We start from the raw sequence: 21,493 nt of genomic DNA on the forward strand, positions 1-21,493 counted from the left end.
CTTTGCATTCGCTTGCAAATCTTTTTTTCTGCTTAAAAATGTTTTAAAATGTCTTAAAAAGGGAGAAAGCAAGTTTTGTAAAAGAATGCAGACCTTTCAAATCAAAAATAAAAGTACTGTAAATAAAGTATAGTCTCTCAGTGCAACAACGAATGAATGAATGAATGAATGAATGAATGAATTAAAGCAAAACTCATTGATTCTTATGTCAGCTAAAACATGCTGGTGTGACATGCAAGAACAATCCTTGCTGGCTCTCTTATGACCTGTTTCCATCGAGTGGTACCGTACGGTTCGGTGTGGTACACTTTTATGGCCGTTTCCACTGTCAAAAGGCATACCGAACCATACTGTATCACTTTTTCTGCACACTTTCGAAAGGGTACCAAAAGGCGGAGCTAGACACGCAGCTGAACACTATTGGTTTACAGAGAAACGTCATTCACTTACGCAACAAGCCAGAATGAAAACAAAGGATCCACCATGATTAAAATACAAAGCCGAGAGATAACAGCGTAATTATATAAACATATAATAGCGAGCCATGGTCGACCCGGGCTCAAGCAAACCCTGTTGTCGTCTTGATGAACAGCCACAAAGCCAAAAAGAAGAGCAGATTTACCCTGTGCACCTTTTTTACGAGCCAGTCTGAAGCGCGAGCAGTTACGCTTTATTGCTTGCACTTATATCTGAAATAACAAACTTCTTGAGCTCATGATAATAACATGCGCTTAATTATTGACGTGCTTTTGAAACCAGATCCTGTCAGTAACGGACAAACGCGAGAGTGAAGCGTGAAAAAAAAGGAGAGGCCTGAAAAAAAAGAGCACATTATTTTTTCAGCAAACAGGTACAAACTGCCACGTTTAACTATTATCATCACCTTTTGGACTATTATGAACTCAGAATGATGGAATTACTCTCTAACAGAGGTTACATGTGCTGCTGAAGATTGAAGACACAGATGAGAGGTATGCTCTGACTGTGGGCAAAATTTTGTGTTATTTTGGACCTAAACAAGGACTAAATGTCTGTTGTGTGTAGTTCTTCTTGGTAACATATTGGAGACTGTAAGGGTCTGTATTTGTGTTTATATATGTTGCATTTATTCATTTTACACAATTGCAAAAGGCTATTTCGTCATTGATCAGCAGTTATAATCAACTCATGTTCATAGAAAAGTTAGTAATAAACCTTTATCCAGAAGTATTTATGTGTATCAAGCATCTGTTTTGTGAGAAGTGCTTCTCATATGATATGCAAGCGATTCGTACAGCTATAGATATTTTCTCAAGCGGAAATGACGTCGACTGACTCTTTCTGTCATACACCACGCCCACCAAAAGGGTACCCTTGGAAGTGGAAACGCAAGCCTGATAAAGGTGACCCGTACTGTACTGTACCAGTCAGTGGAAACGAGCCAATACAAGAGTTATACATGCTCAATCTTCTATGGCTAAATTTAAACATGGTAAACATTGTTCAATAATCAATGTTTATATGTGAATGAAAGTCTGAATTACAGATATGGCCACTGAGAATGCATTTCTTCACGCGTAATGCTGCAATTTGACACGCTGTGCTGCAGAAGCAAGGGTCGCCTATTCATTAAAAAAATATCTATATATTTTTGTGCTTTACACAATATCCACCAGGTGGCACAAGGAACAACTACTTTTCCATTGTCGGAAAAGTACAATCAACCCCTTTTACAATCAACCCCCCCATTAAATGTCTGTTGAAGGAGCATATTGACAGATATTAAGCAGACAATCTACTAATACTCAAATGGACCATTAAAATAAAGTGTTACCAAACATAGCTACTGGTCAGTTTAAGATATTCCATAAGACACCTTATAGGCTAGGGGCCTTTTTTTGTTTAAGATCGCCCTTATGTTTCCCTTGTTTCCACTGTACATCTGTTTGTCTGATAAAGCACTCGCATCCCTTTAGATCAGGGGTCCCCAAACTTGCTCCTGGTGTCCTGCAGATTTTAACTCCAACCCTAATCAAACACACCTGAACAAGCTAATCAAGGTCTTACTTGGTATACTTGAAACATCCAGGCAGGTGTGTTGAGGCAAGTTGCAGCTAAACCCTGCAGGGACACCAACCCTCCAGGACCGAGATTGGTGACCCCTGCTTTAGATGGCTTAAGCTAAAATACTGAATTTATATGGATTTAAAATTGGATCTTTTTTAAATAGTCACAGTTTTTTTTGTGAATATAATTTCACGAGAGGAACAGAAATTGCAGATTTGATCTAAAACATCCTAATTTATATTCACCTTGAGAATAAGATAATGGTAACCGATTGTCCACTACGAGGTGAATGAAACCTTTAATGCTGATAAATTTTGCATTCCAGTTCATTTTTCATTCCATGTTTGACATATTAAGCGTAGGCTGTCAATCGATTAAATAAAATAAAATAAAATAAAACGGACTAGGTGACTCAGTGGTGCAGTAGTAGTGCTGTCGCCTCATAGCAAGAAGGTCACTGGTTCGAGCCTCGGCTGTGTCAGTTGGCGTTTCTGTGTGGAGTTTGTGTGGAGTCCCTGTGTTTGCGTGGATTGTGCTGGGTTGGGTTGGGTTGAGGCTGGAAGGGCATCCGCTGCGTAAAACATGTGCTGGGTAAGTTGGCGGTTGATTTCGCAGTGGCGACCCCAGATTAATAAAGGGACTAAGCCGAAAAGAAAATGAATGAATGAAATCGACTAAAAATAATTAAATCTTAGATATCTGTAAATATTTATTGTACAGAATGTTTACAGCATGTCTAAAAAGGGTTTAGCTACTAACATTCATTACAATATCTTTTATCTTTAAAACAAAGACATTCATACATTTGAAACAATGTGAAGGTTAGTAAATAATAACATTTTTTGATTTCTTTATATAATTGATGAAATATTACTCCAAATAAGCAGAAGGCAGTAGGTGGCTGTAAATGTCAGATGAGTGAGTCACTGAGTCTTTTTTTCATTTGATCCATTTAGATCACTATTTAGAAGAATCAGTTTAGAAATGAACCACTGCTGTGTGTTGATAAAGTAGAGTGTTTCTCTACACAAAGTTGTCCCTCATGAAGTCCTTGTTGCTCAATGTTTACTTGGACAATTTGACAATTTTTTTTTTTTTTTAATTTCAAACATAGATTAAATGTACAGACCCAATATCAGATTTGCAAAACAGCCCTTTTCTGAGATTGCATTCATTACTGATGTGATATTGCTTAACTATTACATGATAAAAAAATCTCATACGATACATTATTGGCCAAGTATCTTGATTTTAGGAGCATATAACTGAACTTAATAAACTCCATTGTGTAGTGAGTAGGGATGTAACGGTATCAGAATTTCACGGTACGGTAATACCTCGGTATGAATGTCACGGTACGGTATTTATTGAATCATTTACAGGAAAAAACAAAACTTATGAAAATACTCCAAAAAAGAGCCAAAAGTGTCAATGACATACAAATTAGCCATCTATCTGTAAGCTTTGAAACAGGAACTTCAATTTTAATAACAAAAAAAATATTAAACCATGTAAAAAAAAATTTAAGTTTTTAATTTAGTATTTTTGAAAACTCCTCACATTCAACATTTAATCACTCACTCACTTAGATAGAGATGGGTTTAAAGGAAAATTATCATATAAATATAATCTGGTAAAAGCTGGTATCTCTGGGCATTTACAATGTCCCCTGCAACAGAAAAAAAACCTCTCATTTGGTACTGAGGTTTCTGGGACAAGAGAGATATGACTTATATGACTTATTTCTCGAGCGCCGAAAACGGAGCTTTTTGAAAACGCTGGAGAGGCCGTTTTCATTCTGAAACCTGCTGCTCCGTCTCAGTGTGGATGGGGAAAGACGGAGACATCTGAAAACGGAGGCGGGGCTGCAAACGTTCGCCTATCTGATTGGGGCTTTTCCTCAATATTAAGTAGCCCACACACAGTTCAGTCTCGCATCCTCTTCTTGTAAGTTAAGACTTCGCAAGTTTGATCAAGGCTGCAGTCTCCCCCTTCTCAGTTTGATATGGAAAACATACCGAGGACACGCGTAAATCTTCAAACGGAACAGTGTACTTTATAACTTCATTCACATCACCTTGGCTACGTTGTTTCACTTTCTCAACAATAAAATGTAAACATGATTTAAGGAACTGCCTATTTCCTTTTTAATATTAGAAAACAGACAGCAGAAATGTTGAGGCGTCGTGCTGCATATATGAGCGTCATCTTCACTGTGAGGATATTTATAACAAAACGGAGCCTATAACAACTACCTCCTTTCAATTTCAGTGAAAATACGAAACGCACCCTCACTTTTGTTGAATATCAGTTTTAATAATCGACAATTATAAAAGTATCACATACAATAAGTTTATACATTGTAGGAAATAAAGGCAAGCGATCAGTCAATGTACCTGGATTAATCATTAACTTATCTTTGCGCTTAACCAAAACATGTTACCCGTGAAGTAACTTAATAGATTCCAATGACCAAAGTCAGGGAATTGGCCTATGTCGTTAGATAAAGACAACAACATGAATGAAATATCACGTTTAGCAAATATAGTGAGATTAGATCCAGCGGAAGATGCTTGATGAGCAGTCCGACAAGCAGAGCTCTCATCTGGGTAGAAATGCTGGAGCGCTTGCCCGAGAGTGTCTGTGGTCACGTGATGTGCGTTTTTAGCGTTTTGGTGTGGACGGAGAGCTGTTCAGAAACGCTGGGTAAAACGCGAGTGTGGACGCGTATCATTTTCATTCTACAACGCCGTTTTAAAACTAAAACGCACTCTTGTAAAAGGGGCCTTAGAGTTTTACAGCTCTTTTTGATCCCCGCTTCTAGCAGGCATGCACTAAATTCCAGGGGTTTCATTACCACGACGTAAAATGGGCGTGGCTCGGTCGGTGTTTGGGAAACGCCCCCTTAAAAAAAAAAAACAATACTGAGAGGTCACCGATCATGCGCAGTACAGGTTCTTTTTTAGCGCGGTCATTTCAAACAGGATGATTATGGATAAAGAACCTACCGCGGTGGATAACGAGGGAAAAAACAATCATACAGGTTATTTTTTTGTTTTTATAATGTTATATTTTAAAGATTTCATTAGCAAAAACGGCTGACCTCGTTTTACTCCGTTTTACTGTCTCTGGGCTTTTGTACTTCCATTTTAAACCAAATAATAATGGTTGTGGTAAGATTAACCGTGTTTTTGTAGTTTAAAATATGGTATTCAGTCATGTTTAAACAAATAAATACCACATTTTCTGTAATAAATCGTGGTTAATTTTTCTTTCTCGATCTTAGTTAATTAACATAACTCATATTTATTTTCTATTTTTATTTAAAGTCATCATACACAAAACAACTGGGATCAGGACAGGTATCTGATGTTAATATATATAAAAGTGATCATACATAAAACCCCTGGGATCAGGACAGGTATCTGATGTTACTGTATATAATATAAAAGTGATCATACATGAAACACCTGGGATCAGGACAGGTATTTGATGTTAATATATATAAAAGTGATCATACATGAAACCCCTGGGATCAGGACAGGTATCTGATGTTAATATATATAAAAGTGATCATACATGAAACCCCTGGGATCAGGACAGGTATCTGATGTTACTGTATATAATATAAAAGTGATCATACATGAAACCCCTGGGATCAGGACAGGTATCTGATGTTAATAAAAGTGATCATACATGAAACACCTGGGATCAGGACAGGTATCTGATGTTAATATATATAAAAGTGATCATACATGAAACACCTGGGATCAGGACAGGTATCTGATGTTACTGTATATAATATAAAAGTGATCATACATGAAACCCCTGGGATCAGGACAGGTATCTGATGTTAATATATATAAAAGTGATCATACATAAAACCCCTGGGATCAGGACAGGTATCTGATGTTAATATATATAAAAGTGATCATACATGAAACCCCTGGGATCAGGACAGGTATCTGATGTTAATATATATAAAAGTGATCATACATGAAACACCTGGGATCAGGAAAGGTATCTGATGTTAATATATATAAAAGTGATCATACATGAAACACCTGGGATCAGGACAGGTATCTGATGTTAATGTATATTAAAGTGATCATACATGAAACCCCTGGGATCAGGACAGGTATCTGATGTTACTGTATATAATATAAAAGTGATCATACATAAAACCCCTGGGATCAGGACAGGTATCTGATGTTAATATATATAAAAGTGATCATACATGAAACACCTGGGATCAGGAAAGGTATCCGATGTTAATATATATAAAAGTGATCATACATGAAACCCCTGGGATCAGGACAGGTATCTGATGTTAATGTATATTAAAGTGATCATACATGAAACCCCTGGGATCAGGACAGGTATCTGATGTTACTGTATATAATATAAAAGTGATCATACATAAAACCCCTGGGATCAGGACAGGTATCTGATGTTAATATATATAAAAGTGATCATACATGAAACACCTGGGATCAGGACAGGTATTTGATGTTAATATATATAAAAGTGATCATACATGAAACACCTGGGATCAGGACAGGTATTTGATGTTACTGTATATAATATAAAAGTGATCATACATGAAACCCCTCGGATCAGGACAGGTATCTGATGTTAATATATATAAAAGTGATCATACATGAAACATCTGGGATCAGGACAGGTATTTGATGTTACTGTATATAATATAAAAGTGATCATACATGAAACCCCTGGGATCAGGACAGGTATCTGATGTTATTGTATATAATATAAAAGTGATCATACATGAAACACCTGAGATCAGGACAGGTATTTGATGTTAATATATATAAAAGTGATCATACATGAAACCCCTGGGATCAAGACAGGTATTTGATGTTACTGTATATAATATAAAAGTGATAATACATGAAACCCCTGGGATCAGGACAGGTATCTGATGTTAATGTATATAAAAGTGATCATACATGAAACACCTGGGATCAGGACAGGTATCTGATGTTAATGTATATAATATATAAAGTTTTTGGCACAAAAGCCGTGGGATCGGGACAGGTATCTTAAGTTATAACAGTATTAATGTAATCTGAGAGGTATCTTAAGTTAATTTGTTTAATATAACATTCACTGACTTCACATAAAACACCTGCGATCAGGACAGCTATTTAGTACTGCATATAAAAGGCATTTGACACGAAACCCCTGCAATACGTACAGGTATCTGAATCAAACGGCTGTTTTCACAATCTGCGCATGATCCGTGACCTATGCAAATTCACAGATAGGCCACGCCCACCCGATGACGCAGTAGCGGTTACGCTGTACTGAAACCCCTGGAAAAAAGTGCCTGCCGCTTCTAGCAGCACACTCCATTTCCGCATTACTGGATCTGTAGCGACAACAGACCGCAAGGGATGATGGGTATTGTAGTTTTCGCTACCTCCCGTTCGCTTCATTCGCCTGAGCAAATTTTCTCAGAAGACCTATAGTTTTACCGAGTCATGCGACTTCGGTAATATCGAAAAAAATTAATATTGCGGTATGACGGTATTTACAATACCGTTACATCCCTAGTAGTGAGTTGTTAGTCTCCGATCAACATTATGAAATGTAAGACGTACACAGGTATGGAGACAGCGCAGGTGGATTAAAAAAAAAGTTCTCCCAGAATTTAAGATTTCCTAAACATCACTTAAATTGTTCCAAAAGTTTAGAAGTTTTTTTTCTTGTTGAACACAAAAGAAGATACTCTGAAGAATGCTGAAAACGCATAACCATTGACATCTATAGTAAAAAAAAAATAATTTCATGGGAGTCGATGTTTACCAGTTTACAACAATTGTCAGAAAAGCTTATTCTGTGTCCGACACAAAAAAGAAACTTAAACAGGTTTGAAATAAGTGAAGGGTAAATTGTGACATTTTTATTTTGGGTGAACTATCCTTTTAACTGCTTTAAAATCCATAATTAACACATTAAATCGACAACCCAAATTCTCATACAACAAAACACTAGCCAAACTCAGTATAAACAAAAAGTCTGCTCGCTCACCTGTGCAGACTCATAGGTGATGGTCTTGGTCTCTGTGTGCACTATCGGGATGTCCTTGGTGGCGATTTCACTGCGAAGGGAGTTGGTGACATCAGAAATGGTGATGGTTTTTGTCTTTACCACAGGAGACTGTGAAGAGGGGTCAAGACGGAGTACAAAGTGAGCGGAAAATTGCTTTTTTTTCGCTACATTAGCTTCACCTCCAGACATCAACCATTATTAAACACCATCTGGAACTTCTGTTCAAGTTTTTTTTTTTTTTTTTTACTGTAAGATTGCATTTTGTACTGGCTTCCTCTGGAACAAAGCTACTAGACACACACAAAATCTAATGCTTAGTCTGGAGAGACTCTGGATGGCTGACAAACAAAAAAAACAAGCTAGAAAAGTAAAAAAATAACCACTTCTGTGATTTCATATGTACTTCATCAACCTCTAAAATCAAATCGTTTACTTCTTCATTAAGCAGAGGCATAAAGCAATTTGAAAACATTCACTGGCAAACTAATTGGATTTCTTAAATGTAAGTGGTATGAAAATTGCCTTCCAGCAGTTAATATTCATGCAGAGAAATGCATTTTGAAATTAGCGTTGCCCCATTATTTAAACACATTAAAATGATGATATTGACCACAACTAATCTAAAATTTCATACTTACGATATTGACTTCAACAGCAGTAATGTTGCTCATTTTGGATGTGTAGCCTACGACGGCATTCTATTGCATTCTATCAAGGAAAATTATCGGAAATGATGATTTCTGTCATAATCACTCTCTGCTGGAATGAAATTATGCTGAGCAGAAGTGTGTCCCAGTGGAGAGGAGCCTCGGGACAGCTAAATCGATCAGAGAGACTCACAAATACCGGCTGAGGAGAGTGTTTAATCCCAAACTCTATACATTTGAGACTTCATCACTCTTAGGAGTCCACCACTTCTATTACTCAAACCACTCAGCACAGATATGCAGATTATGAATTGCAAAACCCTCACAAATGACTTTAGTTTAGAGTTTTAATCTTTTATCTTCAGGCAATCTGCCAAAAAAGCTTTTGATTTAGGAATATCTGGCACATCGTTGGTCGAATGTTTTTATTCATTCAATAAAAGTGGCACGGAGTTGATGGATGTCAACAGGAAATGAACGCAATGTCAAATTCAAGGCAAACCATAAGCTCACCATGTGGCTCTTTCGGCAGAACAGCTCGGTGTGACAACTTGCATTAAGTCTGAAAGTATTCTTTCACACAGTTATTAGTGCATTTAAAAGAGGCTGAGCAAAAGTCACTTCACATTCAGAGTTAAGTTCAATTTACATTAAAAATAAAAGGTACATAAAGCTATCATGTGGAGCGAGAAGTGCACCAGGCGCCAAACCCACGGAATAGTTTCCAGACTTGCCTTGATGTCAAAATTAATAACTCTGAAGTGCACACTTGTATGTAAAGTGAATTAAGTGTGAAACTAGATCAACACTGTGGAAAGCTACACTGAAATTTTTTAAAAGATGATTCCTTGGATTTACTCGTTTTTTTTACGTTAAGTGGTTGTAAACAATTTATTTGGGCTGAATTTAGACATAAAAAATTATGTTGAACATTATTAAATTTAATTTGTTTGTTTAAATTCAACAAAAATAAATTGTTTGCAACAGTTCTGCACTTTTTTTCAGTGAATATTAACATCACAATTCTAACTATTATCAGATTAAAATAAGCATCCATGAGCATTCCCTGGTACAATAACAAAGAAAATCAATCAATCAATCAATCAATCAATCAATCTTTCTTACTTTTCAAAAACAAAATGTTTCTGATTATATATTTGACATTCAAAGATCCACAAAAACTCTAACAAAAGAGATTGAAGAAAGCGATGACATCTTCTTAAGCTGTTTTTATAATAAATGTATTACATACTCTTCGATAAAGCTACAAACAATGGATAAATAAATACTGAATATTTTGAATATTAAAAACATGCTATTTTATTTTCAGAGAATGGTAGAAAGCAGAGTTTTTTCTGGAAATAATCATTATTTGGCTATAACCAGCAAATCACAAAAGATACTGCACCTAAAAGTGCAGAATGTAAGTTTGACACCCAGTGGTTGAACTAGGTAGTGCGTGGTTCAAAACGCGCAAGTGCAGGTTGCCAGTTTGAGGACCAACAGAAGCAAGTCTGACTACCGAGCCTAAAGGCTGATTTAAAGCAGATTTAAATCAAGTTCTAAATAAAAGCAATGGCACACAATAGAAACAATATTGTCCATATTAAAAGGAGTTTTGTTCTAACCATCATCTGAATTATATATTTTAAAAATGGCTTCTATTTCTTGCAACTGTCAACAAGATAAACTGACAATGGTCACCTCAGGTACACCTCATGTGCTTTTTTCAGTGTGAAATGCTAACAATGTGAGTTTGAATACCATTTTACATGATTGTCATATACTGAGAGAAGCAGATAGTTCACCTCAGATCTTGAAAATAAAGGAAACCATTTGAAATTGAACTTTAAAACTGTGACTCGGTGCAAGCCAACACACATTTCACTGATTCAGCATGAACATTTAATAATGTTAAACAGGTTTAAAATGTAATAATAAGATTATAAACCGTACCATTTCGTTGGAATGCAGTAAGTGCACTATTCTGTGCTTATGAATGGCTGTATTTACATTTCTGTCATGCTGCGTCTGGCGCAAACAGCCAAATTACTCATCACTGAAAATCTCATCATGTAGCGTGTTGTTAGGACACTGGGTTACAAGGTAACCACCTTAACCTAATGTTCGTAATAATAATAATGTTATTTGCTAATAATAACCTCATTTGAATCTCTGAATCTGCGTCTCATTTCGGAGGCTGCTACTGTCCACCAGAGGTCGCATTTCAGTCACTACCGCATACTATAAGGGCCTTCCGAACTAAATGAATGAAATACGATGTTTTTCACTAAGGCAACCCAGGGTGCTAAAAATAATATTGGCTAAACTGGCTTTGGGCGGGTTAAAAAAAACAAAAACAAAGACAGGTATTCTGATAGCTAACACACATTTTTCAAAGTATTGTTTTTTAGATAAACAAGAATGTTCACTTGGCATGTTTCTTAACATATTATGGTATTTTTATACTTTACTTACTTAGAAACTTTATACTTTACTTACTTTACTTTATACTTTACTTACTTACAAACTTACATACAGCACCTTTAAAGACGGCCATGAAACATTTTTTTGTTTTTAAATGTTGTTGCGTTCAGATTGATGGAGATAACAGAAAAATGCACAAAAATGTAATTTAACAAACCAACTTTAATATCCCTGTAAACTTTTAAACTAGTTCTCAAAATTGTCCAAGATGTGAAAATGACTTCAGAAAGTGGTAATATGTTTTTATTTTATTGATTTTACCTTGGATTGTCTTTATCATGGAAGTCAGAGAACATACCATATATAATTTAAAGCAAATGAAAATTTCAGTGTTTACTAAATACATGAAAATAAGTAAATAAATAAAGAAACAAATAACCTTAAATGATTCAAGGCAACCTACTGAACAAGAATGGACTACGCCCACAGAGGGTTTTATATACACCTGACCAATAAGTTAGCAGAATGAACACAGTAAATATGTACTGAACATTGTAATTGTGACACCAAAACTTGCGTCAAACTAAATATAGCATCTACTCTGACTGAGGTCCATAGAAGTGCAAAAGTGTACAACATTTTAGAAGCTACTTAAATGCATATAAAATATAATGAATCAACAAAAAATCTCTCTTTATCACTAGATATTCCTGCTGTGTATCAGATGCTTCACTGTGAAGAATGCTGTGATTGCTTTAGTAAGATCAATTAAAAGATAGTATGACATTTTACTGATGTTTATGATGCATGCAGGAGTCTCAGTGATGGAAATATAAGATAACATTCAGGAGGCATGTAATTTAAGCCTGATAGGCTGATGTACTAAGGATTTAAACAACATAAATATACTTCACAAAGTTTTTTTTTCTTGTTGTTACATTGAAATCTGCCGTTTGTTATGCATCAGTTGCCAATAAAGAAGAGATTTATATTTGGAAAGAGAAGCAAAGTGCACTGTGTGCTTAAAAGATGTCCAGAGAAATCCACTAGTCACAAGATAAAGATGTACAGTTATTAAAGAACACACACACACACACACACACACACACACACACACACACACACACACACACACACACACACACACACACACACACACACACACACACACACACACACATGCCCATCCTAACAATCTACAACTACATTGGCATTAATCGAAGGAAATTGCAGTGTTTGCTTGGCTCAAAGAATGACCAATCAGTATGCAAATAAATCCAGTCACAAACAAAAACAAACAAAAAAATCCTATGCTTATGACCTAAAAAGCAGTACTTTAAATGTAGCAATAGTGTGGATTATTATTAATTTTATTTAAAGTGCCCCTAATATGCATTATAAAAGATTATAGCTTTTACAGAATTATCCATTTTTCTAAGCCCCTTTTTTTGTGGAATGTTATATTGCTGTGATTGGTCTGACCCAGGCTGTTGTCAATGGTGGTGCGTTCTAGTTGCTGTGACTCAAGCCATTGCAATGAAAGTACTTTCATGGGTTCATAGGTATTGCAGTCTGGTGTGAAAGGACAACTGATGGTGGACTAGCAACCACAAATGCAACAGGAGCAAGTGTGAGGGGTAATGTTTTGTTCAGACGTCATGACAAAATGGCTAAAGATTACAACTAATGGCGAATTATTTAAATGACTAAATGACAGAAATGCTTTCAGATTTAAACCTCGGCTGGAGGTTTTTGTTCACTTAAAGCTGTGTTACACACTGCATTGAAGGTAATTTACAAAAACCCATAATAGGGTTGAAAACAACTAATAATATTGTGTTAATAATTTTGAAATTCTGAAACATTCATTCAGAAAAGTCTTTACTATAAAAGGATATTCCAGACATTTTTTCAAATTCAATTGCAAATAGTTTTTCTGATTGCATTTCAATATGAACTAGACAGTAAAGTTTGTCGAGACAAACCCACTTTGAGGCTGGCTTGTTAAAGCCTGTTGGCAATGGTTTATTTAGTTTAAAACAATTTGAAAAAGTAGACAGACCGACCAACCGACTGACCTACCGACCGATCGACAGACAGACAGACAGACAGACAGATCCATAGATCTACGAGTTCACACAATTTAATTCAAGTCAATGACAGTCTCTTGCAATAGTAGTCTATGGGACAGTTGCTAGCGTTCAGTATCTGGTAGTTAGGGTGTGGCTAGAAAGTTAAAAGGTTGTCAGTCATTGGTAGTTAGCTCAGCCGTAAGTCTGTAGGACAGTCTGACGCAGAGTTATGAGGTCACAAAGTTTGGTCCAATGTTGTGAATGTGAAGTATTCACAACGGTCCTGGGACAGTTTTCGGAAAACCAAAAGTCGGATCAGTCGGAAAAGATACAGCAACTTGAGTCAGAATAGTTTGGAGGTCTGGAGTGAGTTTGGTGGTCATAGCTCGAAAGCTCTAAGAGGAAATAGTCTTGCAAATTTAGTCTCAGAAGAAGAATAAAAAATATAATAATACGTTTAAATAAGATAACAGTAGGTTGGCTTTGACAAGCCAGCCTAATAAATTGTGACATAATCCAAATGCATTTGCAAATTCCACATTACCGTTTGCAATTCCGCGAATGTGCAGTGACTGCCACATTTTAAATGAAAAAGTAAAGTCAATTTGCAAATGCATTTCCCATGTCTTACGAGCTGCGACCCTGACATATCTAAATAGCAAGATTATTTGCCACATTTACTTTTTCTTTTTCTTTGCGTTGTGCAAAAAACTGTCTAGAATATCCTTTCATACTTTACTGTCACTTTTAGTCAATTTAAAGCACTTTTGTTAAATAATAATAATAATAAAGTAGTTATCCCCAAATTCTGTTAGATGGTAGCATAAGTGGGACATTTTTTTTTAAAAAAAAGGTAATTTTTGAAATAAAAATGTAAACAAATACAATATTCAAACCTCAAAATACTCACAAGACTAAGAAAATGGCTCACTGAATTTGCATCTTGAAAAAAAAAAGAGGAATGATTTCATTTCAATTCAGACTTGCCTTGCAAACACTGCAATAAACCAAAAACCAAGCCATTTCCATGAAACAGAATGATTGGCTGCAATAAGTAAACCTTTACATCCTATTATGATAATATAGTGATCTTGTCTCCAGGTGTTTTTAAGACAAGGTTCATAAATAGCTTAAAATCAGCTCTCAGTCATCATCCACTGAGAAATAGTGAAGTAATTAAGAAGCCATGAGGAAAAAAAAACTAAAGAACAAGAAGGTCTCCATCTTCTCTTCTCCGAAAATTTCTCATAATCCACATAAGTTAGTCTGAGAGCGGCTGCAGCCTCCATTATTTATGTCACGTCTTCCACTGTCTGTCAAATGAAGATAAGCCACCACAGCATCAACATCACAACCAGCAGGCTGCTCAACAAGAAGGAAACGCGGGTGTGATGCCGTACCACTGGGTACAGCTGGCAGACATGGGTGGCACGGCTTTCTTCCTCTGGCGACACGGTTATGGAGACTTGAGCGGCACGTCCCTGATCCCCAACATCTTTTTCTTCATTACAATCATTATCATCTTCATCCTCCTCCATATGTTGCAGCAGTGGTGGGCATCCTGGGGCGGGTGCCCACCTGACCCTTACCTGCTGTCGCCTTTCGTGCTTCCATCTCTAAGCAGGGCAGCGGGACACCAAGAGAGACACAGAACAATGAACAGACATGTGGAGTGGGGAGAGACATGGGGAGAGATAGATGAGGGGTGGAGAAGATTTAGGGGTAGGTTTAAAGGTTCCGCAGTCTGGATCTGAACAGACCCCAAAGTGGCTAAAGCGGGCCAGATGGATTGAAGCAAAGGCCTTGAGGGTTTTTATGGCGTTGGTGGCATGGCAGACACCTGATTGGTATTATGGTTGGCAGCTGATATTGTTTTGGCAGTGCAAATATCCATCACTGACAGGGAATAAAAACACCATAAAAAACCAGCAGGGTTTGGCGAAATCCCCATAGGATCAGATCAGTGGGCATGTCTGTCACAGAACTAGACTTTGTCACAGCTACTGTAGATCAGAGTTGGCTAAATCCGTAATTAATAATAGGCTGTTTGTGTTTTGTTTTTTATTAAGATTGGGATTCGAGAACTGGTTCAATTTAAAATGATTTTCATTATTGTTTCTGTTAAAGGCTCATGAAACTCTGTATTTTTACTCTTAAAGTCTACATGTAAGATATCGTTATACTCATGTACAGCACACAAGGTTACAAAAACTGAATTGAATGAATATCAGTGAACTGTGTTACAGTCGTCCTTTGACATGTCATAAATGGAGATGTCAACTCAATGTAGATTTTAAATGTAGTTTATTTATAAACTAATTTCGAGAGGATCACTTATTGATCTATGATTGATATGCTTATGACTGATCAGGACATTAGCTAATACACAATTCTGCTATCAGACAATTAAGTCACTATAAACAACCATAGTCTTCATACCACAGACATCTTCGTATTGTGGAATACCCCAGTCCTACCCTATTCCTTCCCTTTTTTTTCTTAGATTGGGTGACACGGTGACCCAGTGGTTAACACTGTTGCCGCACAGCAAGAATATCACCGGTTCCAATCCTTGCTGGGCTGGTTGGCGTTTCTGTGCGGCGTTTGCATGTTCTCCCTGTGTTTGCATGGGTTCCCTGGTTTCCTCAAACCATCCAAAGATATACGTCGTAAGTAAACTGACCAAACCGAATTGGCACCATAGTCAAGTTCCTAGCCAACAGTATTTTTCCTCATAAAGTATTTTGTTTTTAGCCACTAATAAGCGGGGGACTTCTTGAGATCTATCTGATCTCAAACTCCCCTCTCGCCCCAAAAACAAGAGGGAGCCCAGGGCTCGAGGATCTTTTGAGCTCGGGGCTCTCTCTAGCTTACTAAACAAGCTTCTAATCAATCATCAGCTAAGTGTGAACTCTTAAAACCAGGACCAATAAAATAAATAAAACTAAAAAATGACCAGTTATCTAAAAAACAACTGTTAGTAAAAAAAAAAAAGATTGGTTTCTGTGATGTGCACACAAACACCTCTGCTAAAATCTGTAATCTGCATCTGAGAATGTTTTAATGTTTCATGATCCTTTAACATTTTGTCAATTCCAGTTTATACTTATGTAAATACTAAAAAGTTGTTTGTGTGCCACTGAATCTGTAGCACCACAGTCACAAAAACTGTTTTAGTTGAATGTTGGTGGTTTGAATCAATTATGATGAAAGACTGAGATCTGTAAACTACACTATATTGGGAAAAAGTTTTAGGACTCATGTGTATAAAACCAAGCACCTAGCCATGCTGGCTGCTTCTACAAGCAGTTGTGAAAGAATGGATTGCTCTCAGGACCTCAGCAAATTCAAGCTAGTAGAGATATTTCCTCATTACTAAACATTCCAAACTTCACTGTTAGTGGTTTTTTGAACAAAGTGGAAACAATTGATGACAACAGCAACTTAGCCATGATGTGATAGGTCAAGTAAAATCGCAGAGCAGTGTCAGTGCATTTATATAAACTATATTATTTTACAATAGGGCTGCACGGTTAATCGTATTATGATCACGATAACGATATTTGTGGTCTACGATCAATGATTAAATATCATTGCGATTTTACAGTATAAAGACCAAGCCATTATTTTAATAGGTGGAGTTTACGGATTGCACCGAATCACAAGCATGAAGTGACTGCGTCTAGATTGCAAGTGTTCTTTTTTATTTTTCCAAGGAATGCAGTGTGGATCAGGTAGCCTTTGCTTCTGTTCATTCTAAACCTCCCAAGGTAACACAACAAACCTCATTAACCACCTAATTCATTAGTGGGTTAATGAACGTTTTTCTTTGCATTACTAACATTACTAAACAAGAGAACATTTGTTTTATAAGTGAACTAAATATTCACGGAGATTCAGCCGTTTTTTTCTGATGCCTTTGCCAGTCATAGAGACAGAAAACACTTTAATGTTCCAATGTAAAAAAAGCTATTGCGGCCCTGTTCATGTGGGTATTCAGGTTAGTTTTCCTCAATCTGATGATAATTTTATTATTTACAAGAAAGGAAAAGGAAAGGCTAGCCTATATTCTGCATTAAATAATGAAATAGAGAACTAATTTCCTTTATTTCCGATCAGACCATGTACTTCATTCTGTTTTACAGTTTTAATTTAAGTGAAGGGGACACTACACTGTCAGTGGGCGCCGTCTTTCAGATGAGACGTTAAACCGAGGTCCTGACTCTTTGTAGTCATTAGAAATCTCATGGCACTTCTTGTGAAAGAGCTGGGGTGTAACCCCGGTGTCCTGGCCAAAGTCCCTCTATCGGCCCTTACAATCATGGCCTCCCAATCATCCCCATTCACTGAATTGGCACTATCACAGTCTCTCCACTCCACCAATAGCAGGTGTGTGGTGAGTGCACTGGTGCTGTTGTCCGGTGGCTGCCGTCGCATCATCCAAGTGGATGCTGCACACTGGTGTTGGTGTGGAGAGACCCTCCCCTTCATGATTGTAAAGTGCTTTGGGTGTAGGCCATATACAATAAATGCGCTATATAAATACACATTACATTACATTAAATATGTAGATATGCTTTTTTTTTTTTTTTAAATGACATTCGTTTAACAAATATTTTAGCACATCAAAAGTAATGAAATTACCTGTCTTTTTGGATAAAAACTTTATGCAAAGGATCAGGAATTGAATAAGAGGGCCACAATAGCTTTTTTTACATTGGAACATTGAATACAGTGTTTTCTGTCTACATGACTGGCAAACGCCTCAGAAAAAAAACAGCAGAATCTCCATGATTATTTAGTTAACTTATACAACAAATGCTCTCTGGTTAAGTAATGCATAGAAAAACAATCATTAACCCACTAATGACAGCCACTTTGTGGTGGCTTTTAAGGTGGTTAATGAGGTTTGTTGTGTTACCTTGGAAAGTATATTAATAATTAATTAATAATGACGATTATTCCTTTGTGTGTGTGTGTGTGTGTCATATTCATATATATATATATATATATATATATATATAAATATATATTCAAAGGAATAATCGTCATTATTAATCGTGACGACCAAAACTATTATTAATCATTCAGATTTGACATAATCGTGATTATCATTTTTTTCTGTTATCCTGCAGCCCTATTTCACATAATGACGCACTAAATAATAAAAATAATGTAACATTGTAAAAACAATCTTGCACTACTGCAAGACAGCCATGAACAGCTATGATCTGAAACTGAAATATAGTTAGATGGTCCAATTGCTCAGTGGGCGATGAGGGAAACAATTACAAACTGAACAATGATCTAAACCAAAAAATACTACAACTACAACCTTACTTTGCCATGCAAGGACTTGTTGCAGCTAGTGTAAATAGATCCGCAGGGTTCTATTGTTTTTATTGAAGTGTGTCATAAATTTGCTTTACTTAATTACGTGTGAAAGGAATGTGCTTTCGAAAACTTTGGATGAACATAAAAGAGCCTTAATAGCTTTAGTGTAGTGAGACAATTAATCAAGTAAAATGACAGAATTGGAGTTTGTCAAGTGGCAGTTGAGAGTGTTCAGGTCTGAGACTGGTACATGACGTAATAGGCTTCAGCTGAGGAGGGCCTAGGGGCGAATGGATGTGTCCCTCTCTGGGTTTTTCTTGTTACTCCTGCTTGTGGAGAGGAAGAAGATCGAGGTGGAGACAGAGCTATGGATGAAAGTAGAGGAGGACAGGACTGTGACCCAGGACAAGACTTTTGGAGGAGAGTAAACAAGGGGGAGGGAAGGATGAACAACCATTGAACAGAAGGAACAAGAATGAAAAAAAGGGAGAAAGACAATGAAATGAAGAGGAGGAGGCGTCAGTTTCTTATTGTTTGCTTTAACTTTTTGCTTTTATTTTCCTTTCACAGATACTTTGGCTGTCAGTTAGCTAACAAACTCATGCAGCTTCATTATGCAGTGTAATCCAGCCATGCGATTGGCAGATCAAAGCAGACGTACTGTAAGCTGGCGGTAGCCATTCATAGAGCAGCAGCAGTTGTAAAGGGGCGTGGCTTTGGGAGAGGGTGTGGACAGGGGGTCTATAAAAGCCGTGGGCAGTGTGCAGATTCAGAGAGAGAGGAGATCTCCTACTCTGAGTGGGCCATGGCCTTAGCATCCAGCGGCCATTTGTGCTTCTGCTTGTGACGTTCTTTATCTACATAAAGAAACGTCAAGTCTTTTTGGATGCAGTTGCTTTACAGCCCTGGCAATAATGTTCAAATAAAAGTGCGATTACCTCCGATATACCACCCGTTACTCTGTGTACGGGTAGGAGAGGAGGCGTCTTCACCTGTGCGCAAACGTGTCCAAACACACACACACACACACAAATACACACTGCTTATTCAGTTGACATACCACTTTGTCGGTGAGCAAAGAGATGTAGCAGTGGAATGACAAATTTCTGTAAACCTTGCAAATGTAATTGTTTTTACAAGTCTCTGAACAAATGCAACCAGTAAAAATATAAATGTAAAGGTGCCATATAATGAAAATCTGAATGTACCTGAAGGCATAGCTGAAATGACATATGTACCGTGAGCCTTAAACAACATAATTTCTGATTGTCATGTAAATCTCTTGAGTGTAAAATCAGTCCAACTTAAACAAAATACAAACTTCGATACACTACAAATTTTTGAACTGTTTGATTAGCCACATGTTTCTAATTGAGATTACAACAACGATACATTTTACAGATTCCTTTATTTTAACGTTTTTTTTTTAAGTTACCAAATTTACTTGGTAAGTGAGACTCTTATTTTAAAAACGGGAGAAGCAGGAAGACTAAAGCCAAACAATAGTAAAATCATGGGACTTTACAATCTTTCTTTATGTTGCTAAACGGCATAAAAAAAGACATGGTGGCACCAGTATAAAGAGAAGTTCTTCTCTTTCAGCCTTCAGAATGCACAAAATGTGGGATATACATACACAAAAGGTCTGTTTAACTGTATATTTTGCTAGTTTAAGGTGTATATTGTAAACTTTGTCGAGTATGTTTGTAGTGTTGGGTGATATGGGCAAAAAAATCATATCGCTGTATTTTTAGGAGGAATGACGGTATACAATATCTATTCGGTATTTTCCCATAAATGGTTACTTGATGGTTACTTGAAGCCTTTATTAAAACTTTATTAAACATTTTTTTGAGCAAAATCAAATTCAAACACAGGGGTTTCCCTCCCTGTTTATAAATAAACAGCTGCACAAAATATGTGACAAATAAATATAGTACAGGTTTTTCTCCTGCTAAAACATGTTTCACAACATTTGAAATTATTTTTAAAAAATGATAAATGAATACAGTACAGTTTTTTTTCCTGCTTAACATTATACACAGCACTTCTGTGCTGTTTTGCAGATAACAAAGTAAACAGAACCATATAAATCATAGCTATATTGTCAGAGGAAAAAAAGGAACACACTTAAATAGTAACACAACAAAAAGTATTGTAGGATAGATAAGAACCACTTTGAATGTAAATATGAAACAGTATTTTATGTCACAATTACAGTGTTGTTATAAGCAAATCCTGTATATCACAGTTGTGTGATGTATAAACAGCAATTAAATCAGCTGTATTTTTTTTTTAGTTACACATTTACTTGTATAAATTGTGCACAATTACTAAACAGTGCACATATTGAAGATATCTAAAGTTTAAAGATATATTATTTTCAGTCGATCCTACAAAAAATCCAAAATTTTTCTTTTGTTTTGTTTTGACTTAACTTGTTAAATATTAAATAAGGAGATGAAAATGAATTGACTATAAATATAAGAAGTAACGAAATTGTTTCAGAGTACTGTGATGAAATGCTGGTTAGGCATATAAATGTAAACTGTCATTATAACAGAGCAGAACGCAGAGCTAAATGTGTTATAGCGTAAATGTAAAGAAGAAACCGTGGTGTAATAAATACTGAACTTATAATCAGTGAATATGAGGTGGTTTCACTTTCGAAATGCAGCATAAATTCCTTCAATTTTGGCATTTTTAATTCTTTTGAACACATTCAGGTGATGCTTGTCAATTTGACAAAGCTTCTATGTTTGTTCTTGCTGTCAATTGCGGAAGAAATGATCGATAAAAGATTTCTGATAAACCGCTGTGACAGCTGCTGGCGCTGTGTGACGTGCGTGCACAAGAGGGGGAATCAGATTTATCCGGGAGTCAGATTTCAAT

The 21,493-nt window shown here is 36.5% G+C and overlaps 1 protein-coding gene across 16 annotated transcripts in view; it reads right to left on the reverse strand.

Annotated features, from left to right (window-relative positions):
- epb41a (erythrocyte membrane protein band 4.1a) overlaps window positions 1-21,493 on the reverse strand; it is a 165,654-nt gene that overhangs the window by 12,249 nt on the left and 131,912 nt on the right. For all 16 annotated transcript variants that reach the window (XM_087295550.1, XM_087295549.1, XM_087295548.1 and 13 more), the window contains one exon: window positions 8,101-8,229. In XM_087295550.1, the coding sequence (XP_087151676.1) occupies window positions 8,101-8,229 (129 nt within the window). The remainder of the gene's footprint in view (window positions 1-8,100; window positions 8,230-21,493) is intronic.

This window comes from Danio rerio, chromosome 19 (assembly GCF_052040795.2).
Source record: "Danio rerio strain M-AB ecotype USA chromosome 19, GRCz13ab, whole genome shotgun sequence".
NCBI classification, from domain to species: Eukaryota; Metazoa; Chordata; class Actinopteri; order Cypriniformes; family Danionidae; genus Danio; species Danio rerio.